Source organism: Haliotis rufescens, unplaced genomic scaffold, assembly GCF_023055435.1.
Source record: "Haliotis rufescens isolate VD_foot unplaced genomic scaffold, xgHalRufe1.0.p SCAF_2, whole genome shotgun sequence".
NCBI lineage: Eukaryota > Metazoa > Mollusca > Gastropoda > Lepetellida > Haliotidae > Haliotis > Haliotis rufescens.
Window position 1 is genome coordinate 52,295,170 of NW_025963890.1, and position 17,372 is coordinate 52,312,541.

Genomic DNA, 17,372 nt, shown 5'->3' on the forward strand with positions numbered 1-17,372 from the left:
ATCAGGTGTTCAAACTCGCTGTCTTGGTTGATGCATGTCATCGTATCCCAATTTTGTGGATCGATGCTCATGATGTCAATCACTGGATGGTCTGGTCCAAACTTGATCATTTACAGACCGCCATCAAAACCCATTTCTGCTCATTGTCACTGAACTGAACACTGAGTCAGACGGTTTGCTCTCATATTGACATTCAAGGGATGTCAGTTTTGCCAAGGTAACATACCAGAGAGACATCGTCATCCACCTGTCATTTCAAGTCATGTTCAACATGTGAAATTTGAATTATCAACGCAATGAGGAGAAACCATGAAACCTCAGGACTGTATGTAGAAGATAGAGTTCTCGCAACACCCTCAGTCTACTCTCTCACACTCACTAACTCACAAGCTTGTACATTAACACACTCTCTCTCATACACTATTTCACTCACACTCACATGTGTGATCCCCGGCTGTGTCATACCAAAAGACATTAAAACATTGTACTTGTTGTTACCCTGTTACCTGTATTAAGAGGCTAAAAACAAGGTCTCGGAGTCGGTATACTGTGTTTGAGTGGGGTATTCATGTTAAACTGCGGCATGGTGTCTCAGTGGGCTAGCACTTTAAAATCAGCATTCGTCCGAAGTAGTGCACACGAACGCACGTACATGTGCATGCACGTCCTTATATATGTGCAACAATCTTGAATGCAACGTTAAACTCCATTTCACCTCCCCTCATACTCTCACTCACACACCCACTCATACGACTGCCTCCGTGGTCTAGTGGTGGAGCGTTCGCCCTGAGAGCGAAAGGTCCAAGGTCCGATTCCCAGCCACGTCATACCAAAAGACGTTAAAAGATAGTACTTGTTGTCACCCTGTCTGGCGCTCAGCATTAAGGGGCTAAAACAAGGACTGGTCGGCTCGGGAGTATACTGTGTCTGAGTGGGATATATTTATGTTAAACTGCGGCATGGTATCTCAGTGAGCTAGCACTATAAATTGGTATCAGTTCGGACTAGTACAAGCAGTCACACAAACACACACACGTACATGCACATCGCTATATAAGTGCAATAATCTTGGACGCGACGTTAAACCCCATTACACCTCACCTCACTCACTCATACAATCTCACACACACTCGCTCACTCACTCACTCTGCCTCTCATGTCTATACCTAGGTTAAGTGCAAGTCAGATACATCTGCTGATCAGGCTGTGTATGACGCCGGTCTTGGGTATGTGTAGCTGGCAGAAATAGGCCCAGGTGGTTTATTTATGTCATCACTGATACACGCCGGTATGCGATGTTGCTGTACGTTCACCCTGCGGTTGCAGATGCTGTAGTCACAACGTCCCAGTCTGCAACATGGACGCAGGTGTTGCCCCACTGCCAGACATCTTGCTCAGACTACTTCACTGATTACAATAACAGACAGGGAACCAGTAGGCTGTTCTCACCCAGCCTTGTTGGACTCTGCTGGCACTCAAGCCAGTATAGCTTCTACAGTGTGATAACACCAGTATAGCATTCTCAGTGTGATAACACTAGTATAGCATTCTCAGTGTAATAACACCAGTATAGCATTCTCAGTGTGATAACACTAGTATAGCATTCTCAGTGTAATAACACCAGTATAGCATTCTCAGTGTGATAACACCAGTATAGCATCCACAGTGTGATAATACCAGTATAGAATCCAGTGTGATAACATCAGTATAGCATACAGAGGGTGATAACACAAGTATAGCATTCTCAGTGTGATAACACCAGTATAGCATCCACAGTGTGATAATACCAGTATAGCATCCACAGTGTGATAACACCAGTATAGCAACCACAGTGTGATAATACCAGTATAGCATACAGTGTGATAACACCAGTATAGCATACACAGTGTGATAACACCAGTATAGCATACACAGTGTGATAACACCAGTATAGCACACAGTGTGATAACACCAGTATAGCATCCACAGTGTGATAATCCCAGTATAGCATCCACAGTGTGATAATACCAGTATAGCATACACAGTGTGATAACACCAGTATAGCACACAGTGTGATAACACCAGTATAGCATACACAGTGTGATAATACCAGTATAGCCCACAGTGTGATTACACCAGTATAGCACACAGTGTGATAACACCAGTATAGCATCCACAGTGTGATAACACCAGTATAGCTTACAGAGGGTGATAATACCAGTATAGCACACAGTGTGATAACACCAGTAAAGCATTCACAGTGTGATAACACGAGTATAGCATCCACAGTGTGATAATCCCAGTATAGCATCCACAGTGTGATAATACCAGTATAGCACATAGTGTGATAACACCAGTATAGCATACACAGTGTGATAACACTAGTATAGCACAGTGTGATAACACCAGTATAGCATACAGTGTGATAATACCAGTATAGCACACAGTGTGATAACACCAGTATAGCATACACAGTGTGATAAAACCAGTATTGCACAGTGTGATAACACCAGTATAGCATCCACAGTGTGATAACACCAGTATAGCATCCATAGTGTGATAATACCAGTTTAGCATCCAGTGTGATAACACCAGTATAGCATCCATAGTGTGATAACACCAGTATAGCATACACAGTGTGATAACACCAGTATAGCACACAGTGTGATAACACCAGTATAGCATACACAGTGTGATAACACCAGTATAGCATCCACAGTGCGATAACACCAGTATAGCATCCACAGTGTGATAACACCAGTATAGCACACAGTGTGATAACACCAGTATAGCATACACAGTGTGATAAAACCAGTATTGCACAGTGTGATAACACCAGTATAGCATCCACAGTGTGATAACACCAGTATAGCATCCACAGTGTGATAATACCAGTATAGCATCCATAGTGTGATAACACCAGTATAGCATCCAGTGTGATAACACCAGTATAGTATAGCCTACACAGTAACAGAACTGATGTATGGTCTAGAGCTGAGATGACCACTCTTTCCCCCCCCCCCCCCCCCCCCCCCCCACCCACACACACACACACATCCCGCCCCCTACACACACACACACACACACTGACTCAACGACTCACTCAGCCACTGAACCACACGCACACACACTCACTCACGACTCAGCCACTCAACCACACACACACTCACTCACTCAACGACTCACTTAGCCTCCCAGCCACACACACACACAACGATCACTCACTCAGCCACTCAACCACACACACACACACACACTCACACACACACTCATCATGCTAGATATTTTAGTTACGGGCAAATTTCAAATGAAATGCGAGTGGGCTTGACGTTAAATGAGGACAGACAATTTGCTACCCACGCCCGTACAGTCAGTCCCCATCTCCTTCACACAGTAAATCACGTTTATATGTGAAATGGTGCAATAACTCTCCTCTTGATCCCATCAGCTCTAACACCGTCAGTGTACACATGGCTGTCCCAAGGCTTCAGGTGAACCAACAGTCGTAAAACGTCCTGATATAAACGGATCTCGACGTAGATCAGAACCCGGATGTTGGACTATAGTGGAGGAGTGGAGAGCTCCTTGTGATTCCAACAAGAAGCTCCAGTGGGACATCTCGTTGAAGAACTGTATCAACACCAGCTAGTTTCTACAAGTGTTCTCCCAGACAAGAGGCTCGCCCCGCCCAACTCTCTTTCTCAACAGTGTTTGATCTTTGGGCTTGAATTCAAGTAGGGCATGAGAACAAGGGGGACAACTCACTTAACAGGAGTCGTGTTATTAGTGGTGCTGTTAGGCCAGGGACCAGATAGGTTAGTGAGTTGATTGCACATGTGTTAAGTACGGTTCTGTTTCAATTCAAGATCAGAACTAAATAAAACGGCCTAACAAACCCATCCACATCTTGAATAGTGACATTTGCTCAGAGTAGGGAAGAAACCACGAGTCATATTTTTCTTATTTAATTTCAGTATTTTTATCACTTAGCTCAGCAATGGACTTGTAATACCGAATTGATCAACGATCGCAAATATTTTGTGAGAATTTATCGAGGACCCAGAGACTGGGTAGTGTTTATTTAGCTTTCCTGTCATTCTATGATTGATATATGTTGCTGGAATGTGCGATTGGAATTGGGCATTCTGAGAATGCTGATGAAGTTATTGTCGAACTTGTAGGAAACTGATCTTGAACGTATCGGGTTAATGATTATACAGTCCGCCAATCTAACTCCAAAGTGTTAGGTGGGATCATTCTATGAATGATTTAGCATATTATTGGAGCGATTGACTTGCTTGTATCCAATTCCTGTTATATGTCTTAATTGGACAGTTCGCACTATGTGCATTTCAAAGAATACTCCAAGTCCTACTATAATATTAAACGGATAATGATCTGGATGTGAGAGTTTCTCAAAACCACAGATCACACGTAGTGAGACCAGAGTAACCTGCCCTTGGTGGCCTTCACATATGGATGTAGTCTATACTTGTAGTCCAAGTACCAAATGAAGGGTTGCAAGGCAAAACAATCCAAGTCAGATTTAGGTTGTTATGCATAAAAAAAACAATGAAAGTATTTTGCATTGTCGAAAATGGCCAAAGTCAGACTTAAGTTGTTTTGGCAACACGTGTCTTGACTTACGTTATTCTGGATGGTAAACAACATTAAACTCTTCTCTAAGAAAAAGATCCCCGACCGCGTCATACAAAAAGACGTTAAAAGATTTTACTTCTTGTTACCCTGTCTGGCGCTCGGCATTAAGGGGCTAAAACAAGGACTGGTCGGCTCGGAGTCAGTATACTGTGTCTGAGTGGGGTATTCATGTTAAACTGCGGCATGGTATCTCAGTGAGCTAGCAATATAAATCGGCATCAGTCCGGACTAGTACAAGCAGCCACATAAACACACACACCCGTACATGCACGTCGCTATATAAGTGCAATAATCTTGGACGCGACGTTAAACCAAATTTCACCTCACCTAAGAAAAAGTCGTAAAAGTCTTATAAGCTCATGGCTTCCGGGGGGGTGGTACCACTGCCGAAGTGTCACATTTGTCACACCCTTGCGAGGTTAACGTGAGCGTCAACAAGATATTGTTAAAATATCAATTATTGTTAACAATGAAATGTCGCATATTGTTAAAATATCAATTATTGTTAACAATAAAATAATGTTACAACAGAAAAATATATCTTTTGAAATCTTGAAAAAAGTCATAAATTATATTTTGCCTGACTGGTTGTTAGGCATTTTATCGAACATAATAAATTGTCCCCGACAATTCTTGAAAAAACTAACTACCCTTCAGACTGTTGAAAAAACGAAGAAATTGTCCAGCACAAAAAAAACATTGGTCTGTCTTTTTCAGAAAACAACATATTTTGGCTCATAGTTTTTATTAAGAAAATATCTTGTTTTGCAGCTGTAGCTGAACAGATATCTGTTTCCATTCACATTTCTAGGTCCCCACACCCCAGAATATCAATTGGTTGATCCCTTAGTGATTATTTCAAGTCGAGTGCCATCAGAAGCGATCATGAATAAGACCGGATTTGACAGTTTCTGAGTTTGCCATACGAAGCTGATGAACTGTTCATAAGGAGTCTGTTGTTTATTACCCCAAACAAACAAAGCATAATACAGGCCAATGTTGTGTATTGTTTCAGTATGTTCGATGTATTGGTGTTACAGACAGCGAAATCAGCTACAACGATTAGATTTGACACTGAAGTCTCTCCCGCTGCATTGCTTAACACGTTGGAGTCGGTGTGAGGGGTGTCGGGCTTACACTGAGGGGAGGGGGGTTCCACTGAGGGCGTCGGGGTTACATTGAAGGTGTCGGGCTTACACTGAGGGGAGGGGGGTTACACTGAGGGTGTCGGGGTTACATTGAAGGTGAGGGGGGTTACACTGATGGTATCGGGGTTACATTGAAGGTGTCGGGCTTACACTGAGGGGAGGGGGGTTACACTGAGGGTGTCGGGGTTACATTGAAGGTGAGGGGGGTTACACTGATGGTATCGGGGTTACATTGAAGGTGTCGGGCTTACACTGAGGGGAGGGGGGTTACACTGATGGTATCGGGGTTACATTGAAGGTGTCGGGCTTACACTGAGGGGAGGGGGGTTACACTGAGGATGTCGGGGTTACATTGAAGGTGAGGGGGGTTACACTGAGGGTGTCGGGGTTACATTGAAGGTGTCGAGCTTACACTGAGGAGAGGGGGGTTACACTGATGGTGTCGGGGTTACATTGAAGGTGAGGGGGGTTACACTGATGGTGTCGGGGTTACATTGAAGGTGAGGGGGGTTACACTGATGGTATCGGGGTGACATTGAAGGTGTCTGGCTTACACTGAGGGGAGGGGGGTTACACTGATGGTATCGGGATTACATTGAAGGTGTCGGGCTTACACTGAGGGGAGGGGGCTTACACTGAGGGTGTCGGGGTTACATTGAAGGTGAGGGGGGTTACACTGATGGTAACGGGGTTACATTGAAGGTGTCGAGCTTACACTGAGGGGAGGGGGGTTACACTGATGGTGTCGGGGTTACATTGAAGGTGAGGGGGGTTACACTGATGGTATCGGGGTTACATTGAAGGTGTCGAGCTTACACTGAGGGGAGGGGGGTTACACTGAGGGTGTCGGGGTTACATTGAAGGTGAGGGGGGTTACACTGATGGTATCGGGGTTACATTGAAGGTGTCGACCTTACACTGAGGGGAGGGGGGTTACACTGATGGTGTCGGGGTTACATTGAAGGTGAGGGGGGTTACACTGATGGTGTCGGGGTTACATTGAAGGTGTCTGGCTTACACTGAGGGGAGGGGGGTTACACTGAGGGTGTCGGGGGTTACACTGAGGGGTGTCGGGTGTTACACTGAGGTGTCGGGGTTACATTGAAGGTGTCGGGCTTACACTGAGGTGGGTTACACTGAGGATGTCGGGGTTACACTGATAGTGTCGGGGTTACAACGAGGGGAGGGGGTTACACTGAGGGTGTCGGGTTAGCATTGAAGGTGTCGGGGTTACACTGAAGAGAGGGGGTTACACTGAGGGTGTCGGGGATTACACTGAGGGTGTCGGGGGTGGGGGGTAACACTGAGGGTGTCGGGGTTATATTGAGAGTGTCGGGGATTACACTGAGGGTGTCGGGGGTGGGGGGTAACACTGAGGGTGTCGGGGTTATATTGAGAGTGTCGGGGGCTACACTGAGGGTGTCGGGGTTACAACGAGGGGAGGGGGATTACACTAAAGGTGTCGGGGTTGCATTGAAGAGAGGGGGTTACACTGAGGGTGTCGGGGTTACACTGAGGGTGTCGGGGGTTACACTGAGGGTGCCGAGGGTTACACTGAGGGGTGTCAGGGTTGAAACTGAGGGGGTTTACACTGAGGGGTGTTACACTGAGGGGTTTACACTGAGGGGGTTAACACTGAGGGGAGGGGGGTTACACTGAGGGGTGTCAGGGGTTACACTGAGGGTGTCGGGGTTACACTGAGGGTGTCGGGGTTACCCTGAGTGGTGTCAGGGGCTACACTGAGGGTGTCGGGGTTACACTGAGGGTGTCGGGGTTACACTGAGGGTGTCGGGGTTACGCTGAGGGTGTCGGGGTTACACTGATGGGTGTCAGGGGTTACACTGAGGGTGTCGGGGCTACACTGAGGGTGTTGGGGTTACACTGATGGGTGTCAGGGGTTACACTGAGGGTGTCGGGGTTACACTGATGGGTGTCAGGGGTTACACTGAGGGTGTCGGGGTTACACTGATGGGTGTCAGGGGTTACATGAGGGTGTCGGGGCTACACTGAGGGTGTCGGGGGTTACACTGAGGGGTGTCGGGTGTTACACTGAGGTGTCGGGGTTACATTGAAGGTGTCGGGCTTACACTGAGGTGGGTTACACTGAGGATGTCGGGGTTACACTGATAGTGTCGGGGTTACAACGAGGGGAGGGGGTTACACTGAGGGTGTCGGGTTAGCATTGAAGGTGTCGGGGTTACACTGAAGAGAGGGGGTTACACTGAGGGTGTCGGGAATTACACTGAGGGTGTCGGGGGTGGGGGGTAACACTGAGGGTGTCGGGGTTATATTGAGAGTGTCGGGGATTACACTGAGGGTGTCGGGGGTGGGGGGTAAAACTGAGGGTGTCGGGGTTATATTGAGAGTGTCGGGGGCTACACTGAGGGTGTCGGGGTTACAACGAGGGGAGGGGGATTACACTAAAGGTGTCGGGGTTGCATTGAAGAGAGGGGGTTACACTGAGGGTGTCGGGGGTTACACTGAGGGTGCCGAGGGTTACACTGAGGGGTGTCAGGGTTGAAACTGAGGGGGTTTACACTGAGGGGTGTTACACTGAGGGGTTTACACTGAGGGGGTTAACACTGAGGGGAGGGGGGTTACACTGAGGGGTGTCAGGGGTTACACTGAGGGTGTCGGGGTTACACTGAGGGTGTCGGGGTTACCCTGAGTGGTGTCAGGGGCTACACTGAGGGTGTCGGGGTTACACTGAGGGTGTCGGGGTTACACTGAGGGTGTCGGGGTTACGCTGAGGGTGTCGGGGTTACACTGATGGGTGTCAGGGGTTACACTGAGGGTGTCGGGGCTACACTGAGGGTGTTGGGGTTACACTGATGGGTGTCAGGGGTTACACTGAGGGTGTCGGGGCTACACTGAGGGTGTCGGGGTTACACTGATGGGTGTCAGGGGTTACACTGAGGGGGTTTACACTGAGGGTGTCGGGGGTTACACTGAGGGGTGTCGGGTGTTACATTGAGGGTGTCGGGGGGTTACACTGAGTGTGTCGGGGCTTACAGCGGAGTGTGCCGGGGGTTACACTGAGGGTGACCCGACTCGCCAGTGGACAAATGTGTGGATCTTCGGTGACGGTGTTGTATCTACTCCTGGGCATCAATCACACGTCACGGGCACTGATGGAACGCCAGGGTGCTGGAAGTAACGAAACTAGCAGAGACACCGGCCCAATGTCACCAGTAACAGAATTAGCTGTCTCGCTGCAGAAATCAATGGCAATGCCTGATAGCCGCCCCAGCCGGTGGAGATCCTCACACAGACTGGGGAGGGGAGTTAATGAGAGGGACGTGATACCTATCTGTTTCAGACACTGCAGATGAAGGCGATGGAGATTATCGTTAGAGAGTAATTCGGGGTCTTGACAGTGACAGGCCAGATGGGGAGCAGTAGGTGCGTGGTCAATACTTTTCCAGTTTTGTATACGCTACGTGCCTCCATGAGTGAGTGAGTTGGTTTTTAACGCCGCTTTGAACAGTATTCCATTTATATAACCTCGTGATGAGGGAGGCAAGACCGAAGTGATGCAGGTCCCAGACGTTTACACTGAGTGTGTGTGTTGTGTGTGTGTGTGTGTGTGGGGGGGGGGGTTACACTGAGGGTAGAGGGGTTACACTGAGGGTAGAGGGGTTGCATTGAAGGTGTCGGGAATACACTGAGGGTGTCGGGGTTACACTGAAGAGAGGGGCGTTGCACTGACGGGGTTAACACTGAGGGGGTTAACACAGTTTAAAAGCTGGGGTAACAGCATGGACAGCTTGGGTAACAGCATGGACAGCTTGGGTAACAGCATGGAAAGCTTGGGTAACAGTATCGACAGCTTGGGTAACAGTATCGACAGCTTGAGTAACAGTATGGACAGCTTGGGTAACAATATGGACAGCTTGGGTAACAGTATGGACAGCTTGGGTAACAGTATGGACAGCTTGGGTAACAATATGGACAGCTTAGGTAACAGTATGGACAGCTTGGGTAACAGTATGGACAGCTTGGGTAACAGCTTGGACAGCTTGGGTAACAGTATGGACAGCTTGGGTAACAATATGGACAGCTTGGGTAACAGTATGGATAGCTTGGGTAACAAAATGGACAGCTTGGGTAACAGCATGGACAGCTTGGGTAACAGCATGGACAGCTTGGGTAACAGTATGGACAGCTTGGGTAACAGTATGGACAGCTTGGGTAACAGTATGGATAGCTTGGGTAACAATATGGACAGCTTGGGTAACAGTATGGACAGCTTGGGTAACAGTTTGGATAGCTTGGGTAACAATATGGACAGCTCGGGTAACAGTATGGATAGCTAGGGTAACAATATGGACAGCTTGGGTAACAGTATGGACAGCTTGGGTAACAGTATGGACAGCTTGGGTAACAGTATGGACAGCTTGGGTAACAGCATGGATAGCTTGGGTAACAGTATGGATAGCTTGGGTAACAGTATGGATAGCTTGGGTAACAGTATGGACAGCTTGGGTAACAGTATGGACAGCTTGGGTAACAGTATGGACAGCTTGGGTAACAGAATGGACAGCTTGGGTAACAGCATGGATAGCTTGGGTAACAGTATGGATAGCTTGGGTAACAGCATGGACAGCTTGGGTAACAAAATGGACAGCTTGGGTAACAGCATGGACAGCTTGGGTAACAGTATGGACAGCTTGGGTAACAATATGGACAGCTTGGGTTACAGTATGGACAGCTTGGGTAACAGTATGGACAGCTTGGGTAACAAAATGGACAGCTTGGGTAACAGCATGGACAGCTTGGGTAACAGTATGGACAGCTTGGGTAACAGTATGGATAGCTTGGGTAACAGTATGGATAGCTTGGGTAACAATATGGACAGCTTGGGTAACAGTATGGACAGCTTGGGTGACAGTATGGACAGCTTGGGTAACAGTATGGATAGCTTGGGTAACAGTATGGACAGCTTGGGTTACAATATGGACAGCTTGGGTAACAGTATGGACAGCTTGGGTAACAATATGGACAGCTTGGGTAACAGTATGGATAGCTTGGGTAACAGTATGGATAGCTTGGGTAACAGTATGGACAGCTTGGGTTACAGTATGGACAGCTTGGGTTACAGTATGGACAGCTTGGGTAACAAAATGGACAGCTAGGGTAACAGTATGGACAGCTTGGGTAACAGTATGGATAGCTTGGGTAACAGTATGGACAGCTTGGGTTACAGTATGGACAGCTTGGGTAACAGTATGGACAGCTTGGGTAACAGTATGGATAGCTTGGGTAACAAACGCAACATGCCGCCGTTCGTTCTCCCCTTAAAGTAGTGAGGTGAGGTGAAATTGGGTTTAACGTCGCGTCCAAGATTATTGCACTTATATAGCGACGTGCATGCACGTGTATGTGTGTGTGTGGCTGCTTGTACTAGTCCGGACTGATGCCGATTTATAGTGCTAGCTCACTGAGATACCATGCCGCAGTTTAACATGAATACCCCACTCAGACACAGTATACTGACTCCGAGCCGACCAGTCCTTGTTTTAGCCCCTTAATGTCGAGCGCCAGACAGGGTAACAACAAGTACAATCTTTTAACGTCTTTTTGTATGACGCGGCCCGGGATCGAACCCTGGACCTTCCGCTCTCCGGGCGGACGCTCTACCACTAGACCACGGAGGCGGTCTCCCCTTAAAGTAAACACGCGGCCTTCCATCAGCTTTGATCAGACAGTACCGGCTTTCAGTAGTGAAGACAACCCTCTGCAAGTCACGTCGCTGCCAACGACGTACAGTCCGGGCCCATCTCAATCTCTGACGACGATGTTGCGTTGTCAATAACTGTCTTCTGTAAATCTGCTTGCCCCCATTCCTTAATGTCGCCTTGACACTGTCTGTCGCTGATAGGCGTTCGTCGCTGATGACGTCACTGTCAGGAATCAATTCTGAAGATGCACGCATATACCGGTCTTCATTGAGCGTAGTTACCCTACGTCTGCCTGTTGGCTTGTCTGCTGTCTGCCCGTTCTGTCTGTAACATTGCATCAGGTTAGTTACAGCAGCATGGAAGCAACCAGAAGTTATGGCTCCCATCTGTATCATACCCAGGACCCGCTCGCGTTGTTCGGGTGTCAGTCGTGGCATTTCTCCGGTGTTTATTTATCAGCGTGAATGTCTGACATGCCGTCCGTATCATTTATATACACTTATTGCACGTGTAGTTTCGGCTGCTCAAGCGGCACGTGTTTTTCACTTTTTCGCTTTTTGCACACAAAAAACCGTCGTTGACGTGTATCACTTTCTCCATAGAGCATTGTTGTGTTTGGACGATGTGTTTTGCATTGAACTTGTTTAAACTTGTGTTTTTAAATTTTTGCAATTTCATTTCATTTTCAATTTCATTTTTGCAATTTTTAAAGTGGTAAAGTTTCTTTGGACCGTCAGTTTATAAAACTATTCAAAGTTACAAGCGCCAAATCTGAAAGTATAATCCCTATGAACACTGACGTAAGGTTCGCTATACAGAGTTGCGCCCCTTAGCTACCAGGATCCGCTGTTCGTGTGTTCAAATCAAGTTTCGCGCATTTCTGTTCCTTGTTTCCTCAATGACGAGATGTAATTGACATATTGTACATATAAGTTGCAGAGCCCCGCGTTTTGTTCCAAATTGACGGATTGAAATGTAATTAGCGTTGTCCTATTCAGCTTCTTTCATAGTTTTTAATGATACTGATGTGCATGAATATGAAGCGTGCATGCAGAAAGTGCAATGATATAAAGACAATGATATAATATATTTTATGATAGACATTCTACCTCTTGTTCCTATTGCAAGGTATGTTTTATCATTTTACCAAATTGTTTGATATTTTATGTGTTTGGCTCTACAATTTCATCGTTACTTGCCGAAGCAATTTCAGCCTCCGCAGACAGTATTATTGTTAACATAAATTTAACTCGTGATAGATGTGTATATATCTCAAAGGATATTGAGTTGAGTGTGCCCACACAACATGTTCAAAATAGCAGCTGTTAAATGTCAGTGATACGATCTTCACAGGGGACAGTTAAGTCACTCTTGGTTCAGGAGACCGCACCTGCAATACTTCTCGCGATGCACGTGCACCATGCGACAACATTCACACACAAAACCCCTGAAGTTCGGCGTCTTTGGGTCCGTGTTTCCCTAGCGGAGTAGGCCATCGGCCCAAATGACAGCGGCAGCTGTACCGTTAGAAATCCCAAACAATACAATTACTAGATATAACGTGATGCACTACACCGTCATGCACTACAACGTGATGCACTACACCGTCATGCACTACAACGTGATGCACTACACCGTCATGCACTACAACGTGATGCACTGCACCGCCATGCACTACACCGTCATGCACTACAACGTGATGCACTACACCACCATGCACTACAACGTGATGCACTACACCGTCATGCACTACACCGTCATGCACTACAACGTGATGCACTACACCGTCATGCACTACAACGTGATGCACTACACCATCATGCACTACACCGTCATGCACTACACCGTCATGCACTACAACGTGATGCACTACACCGTCATGCACTACAACGTGATGCACTACACCGTCATGCACTACACCGTCATGCACTACAACGTGATGCACTACACCCTCATACACTACAACGTGATGCACTACACCCTCATACACTACAACGTGATGCACTACACCGTCATGCACTACAACGTGATGCACTACACCGTCATGCACTACAACGTGAAGCACTACACCATCATGCACTTCACCGTCATGCACTACACCGTCATGCACTACAACGTGATGCACTACACCGTCATGCACTACAACGTGATGCACTACACCACCATGCACTACAACGTGATGCAATACACCATCATGCACTACACCGTCATGCACTACAACGTGATGCACTACACCGTCATGCACTACAACGTGAAGCACTACACCATCATGCACTTCACCGTCATGCACTACACCGTCATGCACTACAACGTGATGCACTACACCACCATGCACTACAACGTGATGCACTATACCATCATGCACTACACCGTCATGCACTACAACGTGATGCACTACACCCTCATACACTACAACGTCATGCACTACACCGTCATGCACTACAACGTGATGCACTACACCCTCATACACTACAACGTGATGCACTACACCGTCATGCACTACAACGTGATGCACTACACCGTCATGCACTACAACGTGATGCACTACACCGTCATGCACTACACCGTCATGCACTACACCGTCATGCACTACAACGTGATGCACTACACCGTCATGCACTACAACGTGATGCACTACACAGTCATGCACTACACCGTCATGCACTACACCGTCATGCACTACAACGTGATGCACTACACCATCATGCACTACAACGTGATGCAATACACCATCATGCACTACACCGTCATGCACTACAACGGCATGCACTACACCATCATGCAGTGCAACATCATGCACTACGACATAATGCACTACAACGTGATGCAATAAAGATGAAGCATGTAATTCGCTTCCATTCCTAAGTTAGTATAAAAACACGGCTCCCGTCTGCCCGACTCTCAGTACCAGATAACTCCCTTACCGTATACAAGATAACACTGTTATCCCCTTCTCAGGCAATATAGAGAGGCACATAAAAGACGCACACGGACATTGTACACGTATATTTCATAACACCTTCCATAACACCACCCCGACCCACAAACACTGAAAGTAAATTTAGAGTATTAGATCGCTTTAATGGACGATGTTAGTCCCTGGAATAAGGAGCACGCGCGATGTGATCGATAGCAATACCCATCAAGTGATTGGCAGGGGTCATCTCATAAAACTGAGCTCAATTTACGCTTTATTGTCGAGATAGCCTTCATCACCCATCTTTTATCTTAATATTTGCAGAATGGACGTTTCTTTAGCAACCCCGCGTCAATTACTAAACTGGTATGAGCCATACCATGCGGATGGATGTTTGCACACCAAGGTCGGCATATTTGCGGCAATCACCACCTGTTAATGAAACCCAGGCGCCTATCCTGGCGGTAAATATGCTCTGGGGGTGGTGTTATCTTGACCCGATACATGACGGCACCGATTACCGGACCGATACGGAAACTGTCGAGTATTGCCGACACCAACGGACATAGCTCCAGCTTAGCAATATTATCACCTTTTTTAGAATCTTCATCAAAGAAATTGACTTCTTGTCATTTAAAAATAAGCCTTTCATGAAAGATATGCCGTATTTCCTCTTTAAACTACCACTTCATTAGATTGTGGGCGTTTCAGTACACCCTACGTTCAACAGCTGTTTGTAAATATTTCTTTCGACAAACCAGCCTCCCCACCCCATGGACAGGCGAAGCAATAGGCCTTCTTTGAGGTCCGTGTCATGAGTTCCTCGTGTCAAGTCCAAGCTGAAGCCTTGGAGTTTAACCGTTCACCCTGTCAAATATCAAGGAAGCACGCATCGCGACTGTGGGTTTGAGAGTAGTGAAGGCAATGTGGGTTTGAGAGTAGTGAGTGAGTGAGTGAGTATGGTTTTACGCCGCTTTTAGCAATATTCCAGCAATATCACGGCGGGGGACACCAGAAATGGGCTTCACATTGAGAGTAGTGAAGGCAATGTGGGTTTGAGAGTAGTGAAGGCGACTGTGGGGTTGAGAGTAGTGAAGGCAATGGGGGTTTGAGAGTAGTGAAGGCAATGGGGGTTTGAGAGTAGTGAAGGCGACTGTGGGGTTCATTCGTGACCAACTCGTGTTATTCCGGGACCAGCCGAATAGCGACTCGTGCCCCTCTCGTGGCAATTTTTGCGACCGGGTTCCGTCTGAGCGCAAACGGGCATACCTAAAACAATTGTCAACTCGTTGCGCAATGGTTCACATACATTTCCCCACATATCATTTATATTTCAGATGCAATTGAAAGCACACCAGGACATGCGAAATTATACAGTATGATTGAACACATTTAACTGTGTCTTGGGTATATTTTTAGATGCAAGACATATGTAAAAACAGAAATTATTTTTGAGGGATTCTTTGATGAAGAACTTGAAATCATACGCGCATTCTGATTGGTTTGTCGTATTTTCGCACATAACATTCATCGATAGGGGGACGAGTCTTCTTGCAGGTTACGGAAAGGGGCGAGTGGCGACGAATGTGTGGGTTTGAGAGTAGTGAAGGCAATGTGGGTTTGAGAGTAGTGAAGGCAATGTGGGTTTGAGAGTAGTGAAGGCGACTGTGGGGTTGAGAGTTGTGAAGGCATTCGGGGTTTGAGAGTAGTGAAGGCGACTGTGGGTTTGAGAGTAGTGAAGGCAATGTGGGTTTGAGAGTAGTGAAGGCAATGTGGGTTTGAGAGTAGTGAAGGCGACTGTGGGGTTGAGAGTTGTGAAGGCATTCGGGGTTTGAGAGTAGTGAAGGCGACTGTGGGGTTGAGAGTAGTGAAGGCAATGTGGGTTTGAGAGTAGTGAAGGCGACTGTGGGGTTGAGAGTTGTGAAGGCAATGGGGGTTTGAGAGTAGTGAAGGCGACTGTGGGGTTGAGAGTAGTGAAGGCGACTGTGGGGTTGAGAGTAGTGAAGGCAATGTGGGTTTGAGAGTAGTGAAGGCGACTGTGGGGTTGAGAGTAGTGAAGGCAATGGGGGTTTGAGAGTAGTGAAGGCAATGTAGGGTTGAGAGTAGTGAGAGAGAGGAGGTGGCCTTCTATCAACCACAAAAGAGAATCAAGGATTCACTCTCACCACAGTGTTCAGTTCCGGTGCCCATAGAAGAAGAAGCAGTATTTTTAGTGATAGTGGGTGCATAGCAAAGCCGGTTGATGAATTTAGTTCTCCTCTCAGATCTTTGTAGAGAGGGCATCGCAACAGGAAGTGTTCCTCATCTTCTGTTTCATCAAAATCGCAGAAGGTACATAATCTCTCTTCTGTTGGAGTGTTGAAGTATCTTCCTCTCTCAATTTGAAGATCGTGAGCACTGAGTGTTAGCCTTGTAACTGCTTTGCGGTGTTCTAATGTGGTGGTTACTTTCAGATATGGTTTAATCCCGAATTTGTCTCCTATTTTCCCGAGGTGTCTGAGCTTATGTGGTTCAATAAGGTATAAGGATGTGAACTTTTCATGTACAGTTTTCTTAAATTTTCCAGAAGAGATGTTATTGTGAGCCAGATCAGGGAAAAGGTAGTTGAGTAGAATATTTATTGAAGAGGTCCATGAGTTCAGTGTTTTGTCTTCGTTGAAAGCGGCAGTGAGTAATCTGTCATTCTTCACATCTAACAGCCGAAGGTAATAGTTGTACATTGATATGAATATTGAAATGTTAAGGGGATAGAGTCCAAGTTCTGCCATACAGCTGATGTTACTTGTTCTGCGAGGAACTTCTAAGATACTCTTGATGCTTAGTGAATATACTTGCTGTTTAGACCAGTTTTGTAGAACGTCTTGGTGTTTAATGAGTTGAGAGCCCCACACCTCTGAACCATATGTTGCTATTGGCTCAACCAGTGCTTCATATAGACGTAATAGGGTTGTAACAGATGTCCTCATTTCATATGTGAAACCTCTGTCA

General features: G+C 46.8%; 2 protein-coding genes across 2 annotated transcripts; both read left to right on the forward strand.

Moving 5' to 3' along the window:
• Positions 1–9,544: 9,544 nt before the first annotated feature.
• LOC125381965 (putative zinc carboxypeptidase) lies at positions 9,545–10,102 on the forward strand. The gene has a single exon (XM_048399362.1). It carries the CDS (start codon positions 9,545–9,547, stop codon positions 10,100–10,102), a length of 558 nt encoding a protein of 185 aa, XP_048255319.1.
• A 2,929-nt stretch (positions 10,103–13,031) lies between these two features.
• On the forward strand, positions 13,032–14,300 carry LOC125381966 (dynein heavy chain-like). The gene has a single exon (XM_048399363.1). It carries the CDS (start codon positions 13,032–13,034, stop codon positions 14,298–14,300), a length of 1,269 nt encoding a protein of 422 aa, XP_048255320.1.
• The last annotated feature ends 3,072 nt before the right edge of the window (positions 14,301–17,372 follow it).

Coding starts and splice junctions, on each gene's coding strand:
- LOC125381965 (XM_048399362.1), top strand. CDS start 9,545: ATGGACAGCTTGGGTAACAGCATGGACAGCTTGGGTAACAGCATGGAA.
- LOC125381966 (XM_048399363.1), top strand. CDS start 13,032: ATGCACTACACCGTCATGCACTACAACGTGATGCACTACACCGTCATG.